We start from the raw sequence: 26,031 nt of genomic DNA, 5'->3' as shown, positions 1-26,031 counted from the left end.
CAAGTTCCTGCGAAATTTGAAATCCCAATTAAAAAACTTTAACGTCATAAGTAAAAGTGGCTTGACGTCGGAACTTTCAGCTAACTACCAGTAGTGTATGTGTGTTATTAATTTCATAAGACTATTATGCTGTTGTTACAGATCAAGTTCTTGAGCAAACACTTTTTACTCCCCAAAAAGAATTTGATATGCAAACTAGAAACGTTGCGAACATTCACTTTTCAGTTTTCTACTTTCCGAACTTTTTAGCAGTACAGAAAAAAACAAATTACATTTTTAAAAACCAATGGACATCTGATGAAAATTTGAAGTTGTGTGTTTGTTTTATGACATGTCGATATATACAATGATTTGTATAAATAAATACTTTTCTTTCTAGGTTCTAGCGATTAAAATATTCGAATTCAATTGTTTAGTCTTGAAATGCACTGGAAAGGCCATTATTTCTGTTTACGTTTATAGAAAGTAAATCGGTGTATCCAAGAAGAAAGACACATGTGCATATTGTTTACAATTAATCGTAAAAAAAATCTTGCAAATCTCGCAAATCACCAAAATGTGTTTAGTGACAGAAATATTGAAAACAAAAAATTAAACATATCACTTTAATAGACATCTTCATGCTTTCAGTCTGTAATTAGTAGCAGTTATGATTGTCCAGAAAAGTAAATAATATTTCACTGATTCCAGGGAATTTTTAATATAGAATACCCATACAATGTCTCAAAATAGATTCTTTTTTTTAAATGTACAAGTCTTAGGAACTGATAGAAAGGGAAGCTTTTCCGTGAACCTGTTTTGAGCTGAGTACAAATAAATATTTTATTTTGAGACAATCTTTACTGCATCTCCTACAACTGTTCCAAATGAACGTCAAAACAATGACATAAACAAATCAGTGAATGTATAAAAAAAAAATGATCATACGGTCAATGAAATAAAACCGTGGAAATATGACAGCTGCAATTACTATAACAAAAAATTACTTACACAATTCATCTATCGTCTATTTGTTTAATATTATCACAAAATAGTTGTATATACAGATTAATACTGTGCCATATGTTAAGTGCATCTAACTTTGTCAACCATTTTGCAACAATGTTTGATTATCGAAAAACAACGAGATACTCAGGATAAGCTTGCGCATCGTGAAATATGACAAAAATTCTTGGTGATGATGGCTTGTCAACAACGCTATCATATAAAATGTGTGATCCTGATGCCCCATATTTTGGTGGAGGAACTCTCATATCCTGTTGTCCTTTAACATACTCGCCGACGAGAACTTTGCATAAATATACCCTTTTACTCTTATCATGGTCAGGCGTTGAGTATTGTGACTTTGTTGAATATGATGAATTTACTGCAAAGTAAACTCCATTGCCATAGGAAGCAGCTGAAAAGAAATTTTACTTAGAATAAACACATGATTTTATAAATATATGTATACGTGTGATAAATATGTCACAGCTTATCAAATGATCCTACATTTATGGCAAGATTCTACTCTTTTATACATTTTACATAGAACAAGCAGCAAAAAGTACTTTATCAACAACACAGAATTTATCGATTATATAATATATATATATATATATATATATATATAAGTCTGAAAATTACACCAAACAGTGTTAGAGTTAGATTTTTTATACTGACAAATTTTTGTCCGTCCCTCAGCGGGATTCGAACTCACACCTTTGATACACTACAGCACCAATCGCTTAGCCTCATGTCCAGCGCTCTAGACCACTCGACCACATCCGCTATATTAAAATATAACTTCAATAGTCGTAGTGTTACCTTGTCACGGAAGGTGAATCTAGAGATAGACATGAGACACGTGTTTTTTAAGCGTGTGTAGATGTTATATTATTATTTTCATACACAATGTATTTATTATTTGTCAGCAATCTAACTCAACAATTTTTATATATCATATAGGATCATGATTCATTTCATTATACAGTCACTAGAAATAAGTATATTTTACAAACAAGTCTAAACAAGTGACAAACCATACAATATACATGTCCACTGGATCTAAGAGTGATATAGATACAAGGTTAATGCAAATATTTATATAAGTCTGAAAATTACACCAAACAGTGTTAGAGTTAGATTTTTTATACTGACAAATTTTTGTCCGTCCCTCAGCGGGATTCGAACTCACACCTTTGATACACTACAGCACCAATCGCTTAGCCTCATGTCCAGCGCTCTAGACCACTCGACCACATCCGCTATATTAAAATATAACTTCACATATATATGTCGTGAACATGTTATAACATATACAAAAATATTGGACATGTTATTACTTGTTTGAAGCTAAAATACAAGTAATGACATGTACAAAAGTACCTTGTACTTGTTTTAACACGTACACAATATTGCTTTTTATATCATGTAAAAATATTTTTGTACTTATAGAAATAACTCGTTATCATCCTTTTATTCTGTATTTTGCAACAACAAAAAAAAAACACATATTTCTGATAATATCATGAATAAAGTTGTGGAAACTTAATAAATTATATGAATACTAATATAAATACAAATTAATAAATTATATAATTACTAATATACATATAAATTATATAAATTACTTTACCATTTTTTCCACAATAACCTCTGTTGAAACCATATGTATTTATACCATTGACTGCTTGAAGTGTAGTGCCATGCCATAATTTTCGTTCATTGTTGAAGCAGGAGGGGTTAATAGAGTCCATTAGTTTCTTTCTGGCGTTATATTGCTGGTGCAAAGTTCTGTTCTGTATTCTTTCAACCTTTCAAGTTATACCACAAATAAATATTTCTTAGAATCAACAGATATGAAAAAGATAAAATCAAGAATTTTTCTGCTAATGATTTATCATATCAACTTCCCCGTTATCCAAATCATGCTTTTGAGTAATGTTACATCTACCTTTTAACTTTTTTTTTGGTTTCGAGCGTCACTGATGAGTCTTTTGTAGACAAAACGCGCGTCTGGCATAAATACAAAATTTCAATCATGGAATCTATGATGAGATTATTTACAACCACTGGATTGATACCACTGCTTGTGGCGTTTTTATTCCCCGATGATATTACCAGACCAGTAGTCAGCACTACTGTGTTGATATGAATTATCATTGATCATAATTATAAACTAACTGTTTACAAAACTTTGAATTTTTGGAATACTTACTTAAAGGCTTTTCTACATCATTGGCTTTCAAATATATGACTATCAAGGTTACTTCAATAAATGCGCTTTGGACACATGGAATTGATATAACGTGTTGTTTTCAATTTTTTGTGTCAATTGTATCCATAGGAGTATTTAACGCACAAAGAAGAATATGCAGAAGAACTAGCAGAACTTACCGAAAAAAACATTTTTGTAATTGTTTAAAACAAATAAAATGACTGACTGACTGGACTGTAGTCATGACAATTGAAAATATCTGTCGTCATCTATTGCATAACTCGCACTTGCGTCTGCAAAATGTTCGAAGTGAAAAAAGTGAAGTGGATTTATAATCTATATATATTCATTTTCTTGAATAACGCGAATTAAAGTACTGAGTAAACGAAAAAATATTATGTGTATTATCAAATTTTTAAAGAGTTTCATACCTTGATAATGTCATAATGTCTTTCAGATGTTTGTTTGAATTCGGCTACAACATCTTTATATTCCTGATCATATGGTTGTAAGATAACTGTTGTAATCATTTCATTTGCATCCATGTCTGTCCAGTTTGAAGGAACATTCTCGGAACTATCTATAGAAAATAAATTAAAAAAAAAAGCGTTTGTGTTATTACTTGAAAAAAAATTAAGGAGCACAAGTCTCTTTACAAAGCAATTATTGAATATGTATATGAGTTCCACAATGTATTTATTTTCCTCTCATAGGTTTTAGAAATTAGAAAACATTTTTGTAATTGTTTAAAACAAATAAAATGACTGACTGACTGGACTGTAGTCATGACAATTGAAAATATCTGTCGTCATCTATTGCATAACTCGCACTTGCGTCTGCAAAATGTTCGAAGTAATGACTTGTATTTAAACACATAAGATATTGTTCCTACATATCCCCCTTATTAACAGTGGTGTAACAGTACAACATAAGAACGAACTATAAAAATCAATTGAAAAAGGCTTAACTCATCAGATGGATTATACAAATACTACAAATACGAGTTAACGTGGCAGGGTACTTGTACATCGATCCCAACAACAAAAAAGACACTTGTGCACTGATCTGAGAGTACTCACAGTTACTGACAGCTAGTTCAAAGCCACTAACAACTAATGAAAAAAATCATGCATCTAAGATTACATTACAATCAGTACACATCCAACCTCCAATGGATTTAGTGTATAGACGTCATAAACAGTCAGAGAAAAACATGACCTTGTGCAATGCCAAGATATAGGTATCGACAGATTTTAGATCAATAAATGTGTGTATGTATATTACAAAAAAAAAATAGTTTGCTATTTATGTACTGATAACAAAATCAATATAAATACTTTCAATGATCTAATTACAGTGTTGAATTGGTAACCTTTTAGAATAAGTTTATTTAACGGATCGATAAGTTTACAAGGATAGTGTCTAAATGCTCATTTCAATATGACCTAAATTCGCTTATTTTCAAAATATTGAAACAATAATGATTAAGTTTTAAATTCAATTAACATTATTTCTAAAAGAATAATGTTAGTTTTAATAATCAATGGGACCAATTAATCCCCCCTCTTTTGACCGTGTTTACCATAATGTTTACGACATGTCACTTTAAAGAAATAAGGTATCAGACATGCTGTTTCATTAAAACTAATTTACACACTTATGAACATGTTTTAACTGATCTAATTATGTTTTTCTTGCTTTTATCAAGTAAATGCAATGTCCTTTAGTGATGAAGTATAAGTAGTGTTTTGTATTATACAAACCTGAAAATAAATCAGGCATCGATTGATACATTTTGAATTTGCTAGTCTTATCACTGATGGTATCGCTTACTGGCAATTTCGAAGTTTCAGTGTTAGTTGTAAATGTATGAAACTCATTCCTATCTGCATAACCCAAAGTTTCACTTGTTCTATGTTTTCTTTTAATGCGGTCATCAGCATAGCTATCGGGAATTGTTTGCAAAAAAGCCGAATGAATCGCCTCCACTTCTGACTGATCGGTATGCACAAAATGTATTTCTTTAATACTTGATCGCAAGCCAGCTGCTGTGCTGTATTTCATAACGTTTTCTGGGTATGCCTTAACTATACTTGTATTCAAAACGGTATCAAATCCTGCAATTAAATAAAACTAAACCAGTGTTCACATTTAAATGCCTCCTAATTTCCAATATTAAAACAAAAAAAATGATAATGAAAGTTTCTGTATTATACTCTTAAATGCCAATTTAGTGTAGGTCACAATATCGGACTAATTTATAATACATGTTTATTCAATTTGTTAAATCATTTTATTTACAAATTATTTGGTAATGCTACGTATTTTTACTTTCCCATGTCAACACTTTAAGACAATTTATTGAGGTAATGTTAGCAAGTTTTTATTCCATAAAGTAAGCGCTTTTGTTTGTCATGTTAGATATGCGTGGCTTGAGGATTGAGAGTCTTCTTAAATAAACAATATATGCTGAAAAAAATGTAGGTTGTTTTGCTGTGTTGGTTTTGCTCATATTTGTTAGGGGACAACATGGCATACATACAATTGTAGTGCTTTTACAAATGGCATAACATGTTTCAATTGGTTAGGAAAGGAGGTTACCCAGTTGTCTATATACTCACCTAATGTGATAAGAGGTGGAAGAGCTATTGAGGTCATATTATCCATGTTGGCTTGTGACAAGCAAATTGTTATTGCGGCCGAAACATTTTCTGAAATTGCATCTACTGTCAAATATTCATTCCATACTGGTGCCTTTACGTGAAGTATTTTCTTGTAGTGGTTCAACTTTCCAGCTGTCGTAATGCAAACACAATTTTCAGGTAATACTCCATGGTCTCTTATGTATTGTGAGCATTCTGTTTTTAATTTTTCTCCAGCTTCTAAGAAAATATTTGTTAAACCAACAGATTCATTCAGTTTACTACTGGACGGATTTACTATGCAGTCTACTTTACTAAGATAACATATATCCGCCTTATAGACAAATACTTTAACTCCTTCTTTTGTTATCGTTATAACCGAGTCTTGTCTGGGTCTATAAAGGGTTGATGATCTTACCCAGGACTGACAAGGTTCTATCTTGTGGTCGTTGATGAGTGGTGTGCCAGACGTATAGAGAGGATTTAAGGCATATGCCATGCTTTTTCTTTTATTAAACGAGCCAACATTTAAATCATCTGTTGCATTCATAAGACGCTGTTGATATTGTATATCACCTTGAAAAGAAACAATGATTATATGTTGGTAAAAAACAAAATGACAAAATAATCGTTTTGGTTCATCTTCTTGACATATTCTGTTGATAATCTTTAGTCAGGGGTACAATGTGTGCTACCAAGGATTAACAAAACTTATATTAGAAAAATAATTGAAATAAAAAAACTAGAGGCTCTAAAGAGCCTGTGTCGCTCATCTTGGTCTACTAGTATGTGAATATTAAAGGAAGCAGATGGATTCATGACAAAATTGTGTTTTGGTGATGGTGATGTGTTTGTACATCTTACTTTACTGAACATTCTTGCTGCTTAAAATTATCTCTATCTATAATGAACTTGGCCCATTAGTTTCAGTGGAAAATGTTAGTAAAAATTTACAAATTTTATGAAAATTGTTAAAAATTGACTATAAAGAACAATAATTCCTAAGGGGGTCAATTAACCATTTCGGTCATGTTGACTTATTTGTAAATCTTACTTTGCTGAACATTATTGTTGTTTACAGTTTATCTCTATCAATAATAATATTCAAGATAATGACCAAAACAGCCAAATTTCATTAAAACTGACAATTCAGGGTCAGCAACCCAACAACGGGTTGTCCGATTCATCTAAAAATTTCAGAGCAGATAAATGTTGACCTGATAAACAATTTTACCCCATGTCAGATTTGCTCTAAATGCTTTGGGTTTTGAGTAATAAGCCAAAAACTGCATTTTACCCCATGTTCTATTTTCAGCCATGGCGGCCATCTTGGTTGGATGGCCGGGTCACCGGATACATTTTTTAAACTACTAACCCAAAAGATGATTGTGGCCAAGTTTGGATTAATTTGGCCCAGTAGTTTCAGAGGAGAAGATTTTTGTAAAATATTACTAAGATTTACGAAAAATGGTTAAAAATTGACTATAAAGGGCAATAACTCCTAAAGGGATCAACTGACCATTTCAGTCATGTTGACTTATTTCTATTTCTTACTTTGCTGAACGTTATTGCTTTTTACTGTTTATCTCTATCTATAATAATATTCAAGATAATAACCAAAAAACAGCAAAATTTCCTTAAAATTACTAATTCAGGGGCAGCAACCCAACAACGGGTTATCCAATTCATCTTAAAATTTCAGGGCAGATAGATCTTCACCTGCTTAACAATTATATCCCTGTCAGATTTGCTCTAAATGCTTTGGGTTTTGAGTTATAAGCCAAAAACTGCATTGTACCCCTATGTTCTATTTTTAGCCATGGCGGCCATCTTGGATAATTGGCCGGGTCACCGGACACATTTTTTAAACTAGATACCCCAATGATGATTGTGGCCAAGTTTGGTTTAATTTGGCCCAGTAGTTTCAGAGGAGAAGATTTTTGTAAAAGTTAACGACGACAACGGACGACGACGGACGCCGGACGCCAAGTGATGAGAAAAGCTCACTTGGCCTTTTAGGCCAGGTGAGCTAAAAAGGACAATACAATACACAAACAAAACAGCTTGGTGCAGACCAAGCAAAACATGTAAAGATAAGAATACTGTTAACGTGACGTAAAATAATTTGCACAATTCACAAAAAGGTAACGCGCGCTTAATCTAAATTAATTTCTGTATAAACATAATAATATAGGGTACATTGCTTATGAGAAAACTATCTACCAAAGTTCATAAAAAGTTGATGTAAGTTACTATATAGTACAACCGTACGGCCTTAACCTATGAGAAAGAAAAGAAATACCGCATAGTCAACAACCAAAAGCCCCGCCATAAAATTTTTTTTGAAACAATTCAATTGAGCAAAAAACGGGTCAAATTTATAATCAAACTTTTCGCGAAAAAACAAATATGATGGACACGAACCATCTACAGGCAGCTGATTTGAGACAGACGTATACAGATAGAGATATGTTAAACTAATTTGCTGGCGCCAAACACTCCGATAAACTTTGACAGAGATATGACAGTTCAAAATAAAAACAAACTATTTACAATCAGTTGACAAAGGCTAATTTATGATAGGAATTGATAAACCAATTCCTTTCTTTAAAAAATCAAGGTCGGCACTAAACGTTACCCGGCAACCTTATTACAACTATATAATGTGAAAACAGCAAAGTTTTAATGTTATACCAACCTGAAAATGAACCAGGTATTGGTTGATACATTTTTACTTTCTCAGTCCTGTCACTTATGTTTTTGCTTGCTAGGAATGTCACAGGTTTAGTGCTAGTTTTAAGAGTATGAAACTCATTCATTTCTGCATACCCCAAAAGTTCATTTGCTGTATCCTTCTGTTTAATGTATTCATCGACATAACTATCAGGAATAGTTTGCAAAAAAGCCGAATGAATCGCCTCCATTTCAGCTTGATCGGTATGAACAAAATGTATTTCTTTAATACTTGATTTCATGCCAGCTTCATTGCTATATTTCATAACGCTTTCTGGGTATGTTTTAACTATATCTGTATGACAAGCTGTATCAAATCCTACAAACGAATTTAAAAACAAATAAGTGCAACTTGAAAACTATCAAGCCAACATAAAAAATCTATATATTGATATAATAAAGCAAAGGTCATTTTAGAATTGAAATGATATGTATCTGTTCTCAAAAGTTCTCTTATCATCAAAATAACGGTGGTTCACGTATTGTATCATAATAATGATAATATGATAAATGTTGATTTTTTTTAAACATTTAAACAGTCATTTTGTTTCCATGTTATGTGGTAGCTATATATACGTATTTAACGATTCTAATTAAAAATTGGGAATAGGTTATTGGCATTTTTTGAAACAAAGTTTTGTTCCATAAACTAGGCGTTTTTGTTATAAACAAATGTACCGGGTTAAAACATGTAATGTCTTCTAAATAAAACATTTTATGCTGAAGTATTCATTGGTATCCATGCTGAAGTCGTTTTGCTCATTATATTGGAAGGCCATACGATCACGTTTAGTTGTCTACGTCTAATAGATATAGGAAGATGAGTGCCAATAAGACAACTCTCCAACTTAGTAACAATTTATGAAAAGAAAACCATTATAGGTCAAGGTACGGCCTTCAACACGCAGCTTTGGTTCACACCGAACAGCAAGCTATAAATGGCCCCTAAAAATTACCAGTGTAGAACCATTCAAACCGGGAAACCAACGGTCTAATCTATATAAATTTTTCATTTAAGTCATTTTGCTCTGATTAGCAAGCATATCACATGTACATCTCCTTATTAATATTAAACCTAATTATGCATATTGTAAACTCAAATGTCATGTATACTAACTACTCTTGGTTAAGACAAGAGGTGATTTTTTATTTCTTTAACTTACCTAGTGTGGGAAAGGGTGAAAAGGCTATTGAGGCAAAATTATTCATGTTGGCTCGAGATAAACAAATCCTTATTGTTTTTGTAATATTTTCTGTAAGTGCAGCAATTGTCGAATTTTCATTCCGCGCAGGTGACTTTACGTGAAGTATTTTCTTATAGTGGGTAAAACTTCCAGCTGTCGTAATGCATAAACGCTGCTCACATATTCCATGCCTTACGATGTACTGTGTGCATTCATTTTGCATCTGTTCTCCGGCTCTTGCAACAATGTTCGTTAAACCATCGGTTTCATTCATTCTTCTAATAAATGGGTTTACTATGCAGTCTACCTTACTTAGATAACATATATCCGCCTTATACACATATACTTTAACTCCTTCTTTTGTAATCATGACTATCGCGTCTTGTTTTGGTCTGTAGAGGATTGATGATCCCATTGGTGTCAACTGAGGAATTTGCAACTTTTTGTCATTGACACATAATGTGTCAGGCTTCGAAAAATTGTTTGATGAATTATAAGCCATGTTTATATCAAACGAATCAGAATTTATATCTTCTGTTGCGTTCAAAAGATACTGTAGATATTGAATATCACCTTAAAATAGAAAAAAAGATACGTTCAAGATTGTAAAAAAGTGTGACAAAATCACAACGTATTCGAATCTTATCTTCTTGACATATTCTTTTGATAACATGCAGGCAGGGATACAGGGTGTCCTACAGTGAGTTACAAATCTTACATTAGAAATATAGTGACTTTAAGAAAATAGTCAATTTATTTCTTTTACACAGCTGGTTGTAAACCAAACATAGTTTGATGTGCAGTAGATACCGCGTGTAGAGTAACTTTTGAGATAAGTTTACTAAATTTGAATCTATTCGAATGTTCAAATGTGACTATAAAATCGTAAGGTATTAATTATCATAAGTATTTGGTAACCGAAAGATACAGATAAGTAACGACATACATACTACATTTCAATCACCAAAAATGTACGAAGCACAGATTTTAAATCTTATATAAAATTTTACACCTTTAGGATATTTGCTATCTTGCTTGTCACTTGCTTCCAGCTTGGCTAATCTGTTAGTTTGAATTCCCTAAAACAAAACATATTTTGCCCGTTAATATCACTAGTAGAATTACTTCTACAACTTTTTTAGAAATTATATTTGCATATTAAGTGAAAGCGTATCAACTGGCAAACAATTTTAAACCACGGACAAAAAGTGAGGAACAAAACATGGAATAGTATCGTTTTTAACCTAAAATGCTATACTCTAAGTATGTAACAAGTCTTTATTTTAAGCCTGCTTAATAAAACATGAAATATAGCAAAATGAAATCAATAAAACAGATCCAATTATCATAAGACATCGTCTTTCTGAGTTATTTCTTTATACTATTGAATGACTTTCATCTTTTCTTTGGAGCTTAAAACTCATTGAATTAAATGCAGCTAGCTATAGTTCACTGTATTAGCAATTATACTATATATAGTAACACTCTTTTCTTTCAATTGTAAATGAAACAGGAAATCTCTTTCAAATTTCAATAATTTAATCTAACGCATGAACAAGAATGTAAAAAATGACTCCTCAAACACATTTGAAAAGAAATTACTCATTACTATAATAAATAATCTTCTGGCAGTATAAACCGATTATCCATACCTCGTCCGTTATTCCATTCGTATTAAATGACTCTTCTATCTGTTTAAAAGTGTCGTGTACCAATTCATCACTAGGACCAATTACTTGCACAGTGCATGTTGTAAAATCAGGGCCAGCAACAACAGAATCAACAAACATATTACCCACTGAAGCAAAAAGTATACAATAAGAGATTGTTTCTTGAAAAACAAAATGAATTTGTTATCTACGTCATTAGGTACAGATAAGAGATTGTTTCTTGAAAAACAAAATAAATTTGTTCTCTACGTCGTTAGGTACAGATAAGAGATTGTTTCTTGAAAAACAAAATAAATTTGATCTCTACGTTATTATGTACAGAGTGTTTGTGATTCCTAGTACGATATTCGTGGTCATTAAACAAAAACATCGAAACACTATCGTTAAAACTTTTTCGCATGTTGAGCGAGCTCTTGAAAAAATGTGATGCTATATTGTACCAATTATTCGTCAAATAAATTCTTGTGTTTTATAATTAGTACTGCTGCCCTTAGGGAAATGTGCCTAAATAGCAACAACTCAAACATTAAATAAAACAGCATAATAACGACAACAAAGATGCTTGATGAACTTAAATATTGACGAGATACAGTCGATTCTCTCTATTAGTACGGCGGCTTTGTGAAAAATTGTGCACATCCTGCTACAAGCATGACATTTGGCATAGACCTTCCTCATCTATTACTCTTTTATTTCAGATAGGGAGGCATTTGAAAAAAATGTCGCACTTTCGGTAAAATCAAAAATGGCGGACTTCATACTTAAATCAGCTCAATATCGAAAGCTAGTATGTGAAAAGGTGTTAGAATCATGCTACTATCATAATATTTGGTACAAACCTTTGTCTTTTACTACCTTTGGATATATTATATAGATTAGATGTCTTGAAAAACCCTACTTCCGGTAAAATCTAATATGGCGGACATTGTACTAAAATAAGCTTATTTTTTAGGGAGGGTAATTGAAATATGTTTAAACATATTGCTACTATCATTACATTGTGCAGGAACCATTTCTTTGGTACTTCTCATGGATACAATGTATAAGACATATTTCTTTAAAACCCTTACTTCCGGTAATATCCAAAATGGCGGACATAGAAATATCAATTTATTTTTTCATTTGTTCAACTTTTTTCAAAATGTAAGGAAAATGTTGTTTATTGTGCTGGCTTTAAGTTATCCTCAAAACCCCTAATTCTACTCTGCTGTAAATGTTTATCACTTCCGGTAAAAAAAACCAATCTGGCGTAAATATCAAAGATGAGTCCTCAATCCATATCTTCGATGTAGAGTTTTGGATAGGTTGATTAAAACAAAATAAAATTACTTAAGTACTAAAACATTTTTAAAACTGCTACTACAATTCGGCCAAAAAGACATGTTCATTCACGATCACCACCTCATGCACACAAGGCAGTCTACGGGAGACACGATTTTTCACATTATCCTTTCTAACATCCACATGTACAAGCTTCTGACAAAATATTGAGGCCTCAGAAAGAGTTTTTTTTTAAAGGGATCCTCTTTGTCCCTTCGCGATCCATTTGCGCCTGGACTGGGTAGCATAACAGCCAATTCCAAGCTCGCCCCCCTAAATACCTGTCTTAGTATCTTGCACGTTTTACATGCTTGGAAAGACAAGATCAAGTTGAGGGAATAGCCTCAATTAGCCTTCCCTTTTGCGCAAACAGTTATTTTCTTGCTTTGTTAACCATGTTAACCCCATCTGTTAAATTTGTGGTGCGATCTTATAGTAAAACCCCGGTAATTTAGGTTGATCAATCATCATTCTTTATGTTAAAGTCACATTTGCAAATGCCATCAATGTCTCACACGCAGTCTTTTTTTTTCAAGCAAAGATAGAACTGTATCACAACTGGTAAAGGCATGGATCACAATAAGTGTGTGTGTGATCACTCATTGCCTAGTGCATTTGAAAGGTCATTGATAGATATTAATTCAAAGTTTTTTGCCCTCCCAAACACAATCCATAGTTAGTCTACCCCTATGTCACGGAGAAGCGAAAAAGTAATGACAGCATCATCAGTAACGACTGTTCGAATCATGACTCGTTTAAGTTCGTGTTTCACTGCATCAGACACATGCACCATGATTCTAGTGTCAGCCTCTTAATGTGAACATGGTGCTAAATTTGAAATACATCACGTGGTGGATAACACTGAAAATCATGAGCATTTGTTGCTACAACTACCATACTCATAAAATATTTCATCCACTCTTTTCAGTATTGTTTATGTATGTATCCGAGACTACATCCACTATTGTTACAGTTTCAAGGTATTTTATTAAGGTTAGGACATAATAATCAGCATACTCGTTAGGAAACACCTTGAAACTGTAACAATAGTGGATGTAGTCTCGGATACATACATAAACAATACTGGTAGTTTTGATACATGCACCATGATTCTAGTGTCTTCCTCTTAATGTGAACATAGTGCTAAACTTGAAATATATAACGTGGTGGATAAGATAGAATATCCTGAACATTTGTTGCTACAACGACCATACGCATCCGATAATTCATCCACTCGTGTTACAGTTTCAAGGTATTTTATTGAGGTAAGGACATAATACCCAATCAGCATACTCGTTAGCCCGCAAAAACATGTTTATTCACAATCGGAGAGCTAAATTTCCACATTTACAAAGACTGGTATTGTTTCTTACATCCATAATGTACAAGCTCCTGATAAGATGAAGAGGCCTCACTAAGAGTTCAAAAGGGTTCCCATGGTGTTTCTTCGCCATTCATAAGCGTCTGGACTAGTTAGCATAGGAACCAATTCCAAGCGTGTTACTCATTCATAGCCGTCATGGTATATTGCACGCTTTACATGCTGAAAAAGACTAGACCGAGTCGTGGGAATAGCCTCAATAAGTCTTTCCTCTTTCACAAACGCATGTTTTCTTGCTTTGTACTCATTCTAAATGCTTAAGTCACATCTTCAAACGCCATCCATGTCACCAACGCAGTTCCTTTTCCAGCAAACGTGTAATCTCTCAATGCCTAGTGCATTTGAAAGGTCACGTATAGATATATATCTAAAGTTTTTCCCACTTCCAAATGCAAACCAAAGTTCGTCTGCCCCTATGTCACGGAATAGCGAAACAGCAATGACATCAGTATCTACTGTTCGATAGTGTTAAACTTGAAACATCATCAAGTGGTGGATAACATTGAACATCCTGAGCATTTGTTGCTACAACTACCTTTTCCTTAAAATTTTATTGAGCAAGCTGCTATGAATGAAAACTAAAAATTTCGTATTGCCGTCATCTCTCAGAACACTTTGTCAATTTTGAGGAATTTGTTTTGACCCTGGATTCGTTTGTGTATTCTCTTTCCCCAAAATGTAGCTCTTGTTTCTTGTAGCAGCCTTCAAACTACCAGTATTGTTTATGTACGTATCCAAGACTACATCCACTATTGTTACAGTTTCAAGGTGTTTCCTAACGAGTATGCTGATTATTATGTCCTTACCTTAATAAAATACCTTGAAACTGTAACAAGAGTGGATGAAATATTTTATGAGTATGAGTATGGTAGTTGTAGCAACAAATGCTCATGATTTTCAGTGTTATCCACCACGTGATGTATTTCAAATTTAGCACCATGTTCACAGTAAGAGGCTGACACTAGAATCATGGTACATGTGCCTGATGCAGTGAAACACAAACTTAAACGAGTCATGATTCGAACAGTCGTTACTGATATGATGCTGGCATTACTGTTTCGCTATTCCGTGACATAGGGGTAGACGAACTATGGATTGTGTTTGGGAAGGCAAACCACTTCGGATTACTGTCTATAAATGGTCTTTCAAATGTACTAGGCAATAAGTGATCACACACACTTATTGAGATCAATGCCTTTACCGGTTGTGATACGGTTCTCTCTTTGGTTGGAAAGAAAAAAGACTGCGTGGGAGTCATTGATGGCATTTGAAGATGTGTCTTTAACATAAAGAATGATGATTGATCAACCGAAGTTACCGGGGTTTTACTGTAAGATAGCACAAACTTATCAGATGGGGCTAACATGGTTAACAATGGTTAACGAAGCAAGTAAATAACTATTCACACAAAAGGGAAGGCTGATTGAGGCTATTTCCTCAACTTGGTCTACTCTTTTCCAGCATTTAAAACGTGCAATATACTAGGGAATGTGTTTAGAGGGACGAGCATTGGATTGGCCCTTATGCTACCCAGTCCAGGCGCGAATGGATGGCGAAGGGATAAAGATGATCCCTTTTAAAAAACTCTTTCTGAGGCCTCATCATTTTGTCAAAAGCTTGTACATTGTGGATGTAATAAAGGATGTCTCGGTCGTTGTTAATGTGGAAAATCGGGTCTCCAGTGCACTGCGGTGTGTGCATTTGGTAGGAACTTTGTATAAACATGTATGTTTGGCCAAATAGTAGTAATTTTAAAAATGTTTTAGTATTATCTGTTTTTTTTTAATCAATCTATCCAAAACTCTAAATCGAAGAAATGGACTGAGTACTCATCTTTGAAATTTACGCCACATTTTTTACCGGAAGTGTCAAAACATTTAACCATTTACAACAAAATAGAATTAGGGGTTTTGAGGATAACTTAAAGCCAAAATATTAATGACCAGCACAAAAAACAACATTTTCTTTACATTTGGAAAAAAAGTTGAATATTTAAATAATGAATTGATATTTCTATGTCCGCCATTTTGAATATCATCGGAAGTAGGGGTTTTAAAGACAGATTTTTTTATACATTGTATCCATTAGAAGCACCAATGAAAGGTTCCTGCACAATGTAATGATAGTACATTGTAGCAATACGTTTAAACACATTTCAATTACCCTCCCTAAAAAATAAGCTTATTTTAGTACAATGTCCGCCATGTTGGAATTTACGGGAAGTAGGATTTTTGAAGACATCTAAACAATATAATATATCCAAAAGTAGTACAAAACAAAGATTTGTACCAAATATTATGGTTGTAGCATGATAATAACACCTTTTCAAATACTAGCCTTCGATATTGGGTTGAATTAAGTATGAAGTCCGCCATTTTGGATTTTACCGGAAGTGCGACATTTTTTTCCAATGCCTCCCTCTCTGAAAAAAAAGAATAATAGTTGAGGAAGGTCTTTGCCAAATTTCATGCTTGTAGCAGGATGTGCACAATTCGTCTGAAATATGCTTGTAGCCGCCGGACTATATCTGAAAAAATGCTTTATAAATTCTCATAGAATTGACTTAGCGATACTGAATGTAGCACAGAGGATACACATGAAAATTGACAAAAAAGACGAAAGAGAACTTGATAATGCATTTTTTAGTCTGGTCATATCAACATGACCGTTCGTTTTGAAATGATTTGTTAAGTAAAGACAGTAGTGTCTTATTAACTTAATAAAAACTTATCGTTTAAACTTTTCTTGATTTCTTTATTTCTCCAAATTCTTTATTGAAGTTTAAGCAAAATGGTAAAAACAATATTTAGATGATTAATCTTTATGTCATGATATCTCACCTGTTTTCTTTCTGTTTTTTTCTACTGCTTCAAAAACCTTTCACACAAAATAGGAAAAAAATGGTGATAAAATAACGTATACAGGTACAAATATGTTCGTATATTTACATATTAAATATTGCAAGAAAATCATTCTACATGTATTTAAATGTTGAAATTACACAAAAAGGGCATGCTTGTTGCAAGTATACCCATAAATCGCTTACAAACTATTGTCGTCTGGCCACAAGTGATATATGCTTAAAACATTTGCAAAACTGTTCTCGAAATAATCCGTCAAGTTCAGTATAGGATTGACGTCAAATGATACATACACTAAAGAATATTGTAAATAGAAAGAAATTGAGGGAAATGCAATTCAATATTCGAAAATAAACTGTCAACGACATAGCTAAAATGGAAGACGACGAACAGACACACAATTGTACATAAACTAAAGACTGAGTAAAACGAACCACATCGAAATCTTAGGTGGTATCAGGTGCTCCAGAAAGGTAAACACATCCTGTTCCACACGTGGCATGCGTCGTGTTTCTCATGTTAGTACATGCATTAAGTATAGCTACGCAAATATAACTCCTTGTTGTATTTGGCAATTGTTTTTAATTCCACTATAGGTCTAGGCTATACAGTGCCTCTTTTTTCAGATCTGAACTTTTTGCAGTTGATGAAAACTGTCTTCCTGATGTATTAAAAAAGGAAGTAATTATGAAAATAAGTTATAATCTGCAATGCTACATACCTGTAATACGCCTGTATCAGCTGGATATATGACAAAGTTTATTTCAGTAAGAGATCCTATGTTGTTAGCAGAGATAAATTTGTCCGCTACCAGAAACATCGAAGAGGCGACAAGGTTTGATGGATAAATGAGGTTTCCTGTTCCAAGAGCAGGAAATGCGATGCTTCTCATGTTTAAGTTAACCGCTGTGTTCAGGCAATTCTTGATGAAATATTCAAACTGCTGAAGTTAGAATTAAATGAATACCTTTGAGAATTGTGTATTATTTATAAATGTATTGTTTGTCGAGAAACATCAGGATCTGGTATAATATAGCTTGTGTTGAATAGACGGAAAATGGTTATCTTTAAACTGATATCTTTGTCATTTGTTCTCTAGTGGAGAGTTGTGTCATTGACAATACCACATCTTCTTTTCTTATATGTTAGTATTCAAAAGATATATAAATTCATCCTAGACAAAGGCATCATTGTATTCGAAATTCACATCTCATAAATCGACAAGAAAGAGAAAAATAAAGGTTTTTAACAAACATTGCGGAAACTATGAACCCACACAGGAGCCGGATCAGGTTTGGAATAAATGCAAGAGTCTGCTGATATGTATTCACCGCGCCTTCCAAATCTTTATTTAGTAAAAAGTCCCCAATCAGCATAAGGAAACATTTGTTAAATTGTAGACCATTTGTCTAGACTAGTATCTGGAGATTTTCGACCACTCAAACATGACGCGCGTGAGACGATATACCCACACAGTTATCAGCCAACTAATTCGTGAAATCATCATAAACAAGCTCAACTGAGATTAATATATACGTTAGGGCAGAGGTAATGGGAAGTTAATAATTGGACTGTTTAAACCATTGCGTTTGTTTTATGTTATAATTTTATATCGTAAAACATTGTCGAGGAACAGAACAACCTTGATGAAGTAGACCTTCTACATATTCCACTTTCGGTACTTCACAGAAGTTGTATGTTAACTACTAATAATGGTGATCAATGCCATTCAAACCATTATTGGCGAATGATATGTAAATAAGAACTACGTTTTTCAGCTATCATGAAATTTTGATTTTATTAACGAGATAATACTTCACTAAAATAGGTATGCAGATTACAAAAACTAAAGTTGAAAGATATGTTTGTTGTACCTGCATACTGCTCTCTGATTTATATCTTGGAAGAACCCCATGAAAAATCTTTTTCGCTGATAAATTGTATCCTCCTGTTACAACTACTTCAGGGAACTTTATCTGTCTACCTTTAAAGGTACTTTTGCAATCATGCTGTAGTTCAACACCAGCAGCTTTGAGTAATGCCTTAGAAACCATTCCTCTTGATAAATCAAATTCACGATTGGTGGCATTCACAAGGACGTCACACTGTTTGAAGAATATATTAATGAAAACATACTTTTAGTCTTTAAACAGTTAAATATTGAACTAAAATGATTCATCCCTTACAAGCAAAGTAGTTTGATAACAAGGGATCAAAATTATTTGTTTTCATAGACTTTATCTTATAAAAATGTTTGTATCCATTGTCATTTCTTAATTATTATCATGGAAGTACAAACATTTTTAAAAACACAAATTAATTCAGCTGTTTTTATATTTCCTTTATGCTTTTAACTTCAATCTTGTTTAAATCTTTATCAACGTTACAAGATTATAGTGCACTAATGGTTTGTGTGATATTATTTAGCAATTGATTTTTTGTCAGATTTGTTTGGCAGTTTACATTACCAATTTTGAATATTGTTAAATGATTCATTCAACAACTACAATTCTCTTTTTGGTACTTTTTGGTATAGTATATACTATTAGAAAAAAAAATGAACAAAATATGTTTTTGGAATGTTGTTATCATAAACATGTAACAAACTTACACTGCAAGATAGAATCTTTATACATGTATTGACCATGATTGTATATACATTGTAATATTGACGTAATGCGACCCCTAATGAGAGGAAGTAAATAACTGGCAAACAGTCCCGCGTTTCATTTCAAAATTGAGCGATATATAATGGGAATTGGACATGAAAAAATAATACTTCAAGCAATATTATTTTAATAAAATCATGTGTTCATCATGTTAAGAATTCGAAACTTCGCTGAATGCCATCCAGCCATACATGTAACTCGTTGTTATTGTAAGCAATTAAACCTGTGTTAAACGAACATAAAATATATGATATATATTTCTCTTTATAAAATGTGAAGACTAAGTTGGGTAAAGTGTTCATAACAAAGCGAATTCGTAGATGTCGCAACTGTATACAACATCAGACAAACTAAACAAATATCGATACATCAACATGCTCCTCAAATCTAGATTTCCGTGGATAATGTCTATATTAGGTTCCTTATCGTAATGAGCTTATAACAGTGATATATTCTTTAAACCCTCGTTCATTTTTATGATAAAACAAACCAACTTACTCTCATTTGGGCCAGTTCGCCTTTCACTATATTTATCTTAAGTTTTTGCTTCGAAGATCCTGAAATAAGATGAAATAGATGACTAAGGTTTCGGAGTTACGCTAGCCATACAATCAGATTCAATGCATCATTTTTTTCGTAATATGCCTGTATGTTGTAAGGGATATAAAAATAGTTCCTGGTCGTTGCATTGTTTGATATAATAGATAGTTAGATTTGCCAATGTTTATTATTCAAAAGATCAAACTGTTAAAAATAGTTAGGAAAACCAACTAGTTGATCCTTCGAAACTGAATAAATGAATAAAATTATAAATCTAAAGAGTTTTTTATTCTATTTTCTTTTATTATATTGATTTGAATATTTGTTAGATAAAAGAAAAATGACGAATTTAGAAATACGGGATATAGCTGTATTGTCACAGTCAATTTTTTTAATTCTTTTTTCACTATTCACCGCTTCAAGTTGAATAATGAAACATAAACTATTTCATTAGTCATTATTCATTTCTTAACATTGAATAGTGAACTATTTCATTATTCATTATTGAATTTTGAATAATGAACTATGAATAATGGCCTTACTTCAGCGCGGTGAATATTTTACTAAGATTGGTACGTTTCTATCATGAGCAGATATAAAATGAAAAAGTCAATGCATATTTGAAATAATAAATCGGTAACAAAGACAATATGCTGTATTTTTTCTCATGATAATTATAACGGATCTATTAAAGAATAGTTGAAACAAGTTGAAGAGTATAAATGATTATTTTCTGCTTACAACATGTATGCGTAGTGGTGAAACAAAACACAACACATATCTTACAGACAGTATCGTCATTAGATAGTTTTTGGTTCATTTTAATTGACGTTATACATGTAAGCATCATACTCTTTCTTTCAACCATATGTCATATTTTAAGATAATGTTTGTAAATATAAAACAGATAGATGGAAGTAACTAAATAAATTAGCAAACAATACCATTTGGATGTTGGAATACATATATTAATTGAAATATGTCTTAATAATAACAATATACCTTTTTTCAACTGACACCATTGATTTATAATGTCGGAACTTGGCTCAAATATGTCGTCTGATGGTGCAAAGAACTGAAAACATGTTGGTCTGCTGCAATTTAGAGATAATAAAATAGCTCCTAGAGATCGAACGACAGGCCATCCAACTTTTTCAACTATAGACAAATCCAACGACATAACAGTATGTTCTTGAAGGTTTGCTGATTTAAAATAATCTTTCATTTCTGTCATCAATTTACGCAGGTTATCATTTTCTTTCGCTATCTTCCAGATAGGTAGGTAAATAGTAGCATGGTCATGTTGAAATGCATTTACCATACATTTGATAGTGGATGTATCACCACCTTGACAAGTAAAAGAGTAGATAAAGCATAGTTAATATGAATTATATTCATAGTGAATATGAATTATATTCATAGTGAACTAAATTATATCTATTGTATTTTGTTAATTTGAAACAATCAAAGTTAAAGAAGAGAACAAGAGTCTTCCAGCAATCTGAATCGCTCACTTAAAAAAAACAACATTTCAATTGCAACTAACCCTTAACTTTGCCACTTTGAATAATTAAAATAAAATATGCAAACCAAAACAAATCAATATAAAATATGCAGAATGCATTTCGGATACAATAACTCTTCACATGGTAAAACGAAAGGCTCAAATATAAAAACAAAACCAATTGTTATACTCCTGATTTGGTACAGGAATTCCTTCTTTTATATAAAAAGATGGATTTAACCTGGTTTTGTAGCATGCAAAACCTTTCACTTTAATTACAGCATACTACAATTCCCCCAATAAAAACAGAAGTAGATTTGAACATACAACATTTTTGCCTTTTATATCTTCCATTTTTCATTATTTTCCAGATATGCTTTTATGGTATAATTAGTAATCATGTTTTTGTCTATTTAAAAGAGGGACGAAAGATACCAAAGGGACAGTCAAACTCATAAATCTAAAACAAGCTGACAACGCCATGGCTAAAAATAAAAAAGACAAACAGAAAAACAATAGTACACACGACACAACATAGAAAACTAAAGAATAAACAACACGAACCCCACCAAAAACTAGGGGTGATCTCAGGTGCTCCGGAAGGGTAAGCAGATCCTGCTCCACATGTGGCACCCGTCGTGTTGCTTAAGTGATTACAAATCCGGTAAATAGTCTAATTCGGTAGGTCATATTCATGAAAGGGAAGGGGATTGTAGTTACGACGTAAGGAACATATCCGATATCATTTGTGAAACGGTTATTCCATAACGGTCAACCAACTCGTGATGGCGTCCGTAAAATTTACGAAGGGATGATTTCAACTTCACCATTTGGAACTCTTGGTTTAATAGCTTCCTTGTGAGCAGCAAACCTCTATCAAGAAAATCATGATAGGAAATGCAAGCACGGGAATATCGTAACTATGCAAGGAAACAGGCGTTTGATTTGTAATGCCAGATAAGCTTTTCGTATATATTAGACTTAGAATAATTCGATCCAATAAAATAGCCAAATCAAATAAGAAGTTAAAGAACATTGATGTTTGATTCGACTGATAATATTAGGACAGATAGAACTTAACCTATTTAATATATATGTTTACCAGTTTTTAGATTTGCCCTTAATGCTTTAGTTTTAGAGATACAAGCCATAAACATTTTACCTCTTTGTTCTATTTCTAGCCATGTCGGCAATTTTTGATTGGTTGGCGGGATCAGCGGACACATTTTTTATAACTAGATATCTCAATGATTATTCGGCCCTGTAAATTCAGGGGAGAAGATATTTGTAAAAGTTAACGAACGACGAGGGACGACGAGGGATGACGGACTTCAGGTGAAAAGCACACATGGCCTATTAGGTCATTAGGCCAAGTGAGCTTAAAAAACGTTTCGTTATTTTATAGCAACTTACCAGCATTATGTCCAACATTCAGAATCAACGTATTCTGTCCTAGCCAATAATTATTTTGCAAACTGCACTTGTAAATCTTCACAGTAAAACCATCATCTACTGTAATACTTCGACATCTAGTATGTTCTCTAAGGTCAACTGGTATTATTTGCATTTCGGATGGCGCTACTTTGGCTGATGAAAGAGAAACACTACACCCGCAGCTTTCTGCGATATTCTTCACCCTTAATTCCAAATCTGTTACTTTATCCTCAATAATGTACGTCTTGTCTTGACCATGCAGCATTTGTTGTAGATTCAACAGTTCTTGATAAGCAGCTTCCACCGCTGAGTCTTCTCCTTTAACAGTCAATTTACATAATGGCTCGTCTTGTTCGTATACATTTACTGAATAGTGATTCTCAATGAAGGATTTGTAGTTACTCAATAGCTTTTTCATGGTTTTCTGTTTTTGGTTTGGAATTAAAAGTCTCTTCGATGTGTACATATATTCAATTTGAGTTGGATTGAACCAGAAGTCATCCGTTCTTGATACACTTACTGTTGACAAGTCTGTGCTCAGTTTGATTAACAGTTTTCCGTTACCCTTTTCTTCTAAATTGGCTATTTTTTGTTTTGCGTCCTCTCTACTAAAAAAACGAGACGGCACAGCAATGATGTCTTCTTTGAACGCACCTTTAATCACCCCGTATGCTTCATTAAGTTTTGATTGGTTTTCAGCATATAATGTCATAGTATTTTGGCTGTTTTTAAACCATACACATTTATGATATCGTAATCTAAATAGCAGAAATGCATGTATAGTATCCCTTTGAATCAACTGATATAGACAATCACTGAATGAATAGTTATTGCAGGACACAGTGAGATTACTAGTTCTGATTGTACTCTTTAACTCATTCTCAATTAACAGTTTTGTACTAGAATCAGGAACTAAGATCTGTAATCCGAAATGTTGATGACTAATGGCAACATTGTCTGTCCTGAAACATTCTAAATTTAATAAGTCATAAATCCATACAATTGCTTGGTCCTCTTCTGATAATTCGACAAAAACCTGTGTTGTTTCCTTTTCTCTAGAAATATTTAATCCGTCAAGTTTTGCATAAATACTAGTTGTTATACTACAACGAGGAATTTTGTCTTTCAAACATTTAACAACTTCGTCTAAAACTAGCGTATGTCCGACAACCCACACAGAGTTTTTGCAATACTCATTAATATAAACTCCCACTTTATGTTGTGCAAATTGTTTAGAAGTAGCGTCTATCTGATTTTGTACGATTGAAAGTTCAATTATTGGTCTGATTTCTAAATTCTCTTTTTCTATCAATTCAAAAAATGCTTTTTTAATAGTCGTATGCACATCCACATCAGTTCCAAAACTAAAGGCTATAGGATCAGAAGTGTCATAGTCGCTTGAAATACTTATCTTTTCAATATCCAAATATTCTTGAATGTTCGTTTCAAAATTCACCCATACGTGTTTCCATAGACATTTTGATTGCTGGTCATTACAGAGATCAAGGACATGTACAGCAGGTCTTAATGACATGTTTTCTGAAAATTATTAATATAATTAAAGAATAAACTACTGTACTTGAAATATGAAATACAACTTTATCTTAGATAAATCAATATGAGCCATTAGTATGACATGTGTAATAAAATAAACGATTATTTTTGTAATAAAATTAACGGTACCAATTTTCTTGCACCAGATGCACATTTCGACAATACATGTCTCTTCAGTGATGCTCGTGGCCAAAATATTTGAAATCCAAAGCTTATATAAAAGATGTAGAGCTGTAAACTATGAGTGATACTTTCAGAAAATACTTTAAACAAGAGTAAAACAAACTTCAAACTTCGGCATTTGTTTTACTAGTTTTATGATCCTTTTAAACAAAACCATAGTAATAAGATCTGAAAATCAATTATTTCATGTTCACTATTCTTATGTGTTGTGGCTAAATGTGTATTTGCATAGCAGATAATGCAATAATCAAATATATGTAAAAGGAGCTAAGGTATGAGCTGGTTGACCGTAATGGAATAACCGCTTCACAGATGATATCGGATATGTTCATCATGTCGAAATTACAATTCACTTCCCTTTTCACCATGAATACTGTGGATTCATTTATTTTTGTTGGTATAGTTTTCTTTCGTGGATTGCGGAAAGCTTGCATGTTCGTGGATATCTGATTTCGTGGTTTTGCCGAAGTCTGCATAGAAGCTTATCGAAATTTTTTAATCGTTAAACATGTAATTTCGTGGTTAACCTATACCCACGAAAGCCACACAAATCGGTATCCAGCTAATAGTAATGAATCCATAGTATGAACTACTGAGGTAGACTATTTACCGGGTTTGTAATAACATTGAGCAAAACGACGAGTGCTACACGTGGGCCAGGATCTGCCTTCCCTTCGTTAGCACCTGACATCAGCCCCAGTTTTTGATGGGTTGCGTGTTGCTCAAAATTAAGTTTTCTATGTTGTGTCTTGTGTAGGTGTAATACCACCAAATCATGGTACGTCACATCCGGTTGTATACGAAAGTACGTCTAAAAATATATTCCCTTGAATTTGACAGTTGTAGGTAATTAATCCTACATTTTATTGCAGTAAAAACATTTCTGTGTCATAAACATATGTCTTGGGTATTTCAAAACACCAAAATTTTTTATTTAGGATTTCTATAGAAAATTTTGTAATCATGAGGTTGCATGGTGACTAAACCTTGTACACAGATAAAATAAGGGGAGACATTTGATCGGTTAACTTCCAACGATGGTTATTTTCTTATATGCAATGAAATGTTATGTGAATTTTTTTCTATAGTACTGGACAGGATAAAACTTTACTCATGCCAAGTATTTCTTTATTTGAAACAAAGATAAATTCTGCACA

At 32.9% G+C, this 26,031-nt stretch overlaps 1 protein-coding gene across 2 annotated transcripts; it reads right to left on the bottom strand.

The window, feature by feature from the left end:
* Positions 1 to 994: 994 nt before the first annotated feature.
* Positions 995 to 24,677, bottom strand: LOC143055892 (uncharacterized). 2 transcript variants are annotated; one of them, XM_076228935.1, is made up of 15 exons: positions 23,117 to 24,677; positions 21,202 to 21,546; positions 20,158 to 20,216; positions 18,865 to 19,095; positions 17,712 to 17,933; positions 16,970 to 17,006; positions 11,411 to 11,556; positions 10,771 to 10,837; positions 9,738 to 10,331; positions 8,540 to 8,893; positions 5,821 to 6,417; positions 4,963 to 5,316; positions 3,631 to 3,779; positions 2,618 to 2,795; positions 995 to 1,399 (listed from the first exon to the last, which is right to left on the bottom strand). In XM_076228935.1, the coding sequence occupies exons 1-15, from the start codon at positions 24,669 to 24,671 to the stop codon at positions 1,110 to 1,112; spliced, it is 5,178 nt and encodes a 1,725-aa protein (XP_076085050.1). In that variant the 5' UTR covers positions 24,672 to 24,677; the 3' UTR covers positions 995 to 1,109. The 2 variants fall into 2 exon arrangements, with proteins under 2 accessions (XP_076085050.1, XP_076085051.1); XM_076228936.1 differs by lacking the exon at positions 995 to 1,399 and having other exon boundaries at positions 2,688 to 2,824.
* Positions 24,678 to 26,031: the final 1,354 nt, after the last annotated feature.

Source organism: Mytilus galloprovincialis, chromosome 13 (assembly GCF_965363235.1).
Source record: "Mytilus galloprovincialis chromosome 13, xbMytGall1.hap1.1, whole genome shotgun sequence".
Classification (NCBI taxonomy): domain Eukaryota; kingdom Metazoa; phylum Mollusca; class Bivalvia; order Mytilida; family Mytilidae; genus Mytilus; species Mytilus galloprovincialis.
The sequence above is the reverse complement of the archived record's forward strand: the minus strand, read 5'-3'. Positions and strand labels throughout refer to the sequence as shown.

What these genes read in the sequence shown, in the direction of transcription:
- LOC143055892 (XM_076228935.1), bottom strand. Translation starts at nt 24,671, where the DNA reads ATGTCATTAAGACCTGCTGTACATGTCCTTGATCTCTGTAATGACCAG. An exon ending in AATACCTGGTTCATTTTCAG is followed by an intron (nt 6,418 to 8,539) that starts GTTGGTATAACA and finishes TTTCTTTTCAAG; the next exon opens with GTGATATACAATATCAACAG. An exon ending in GATGCCTGATTTATTTTCAG is followed by an intron (nt 3,780 to 4,962) that starts GTTTGTATAATA and finishes TATTTTCTATAG; the next exon opens with ATAGTTCCGAGAATGTTCCT.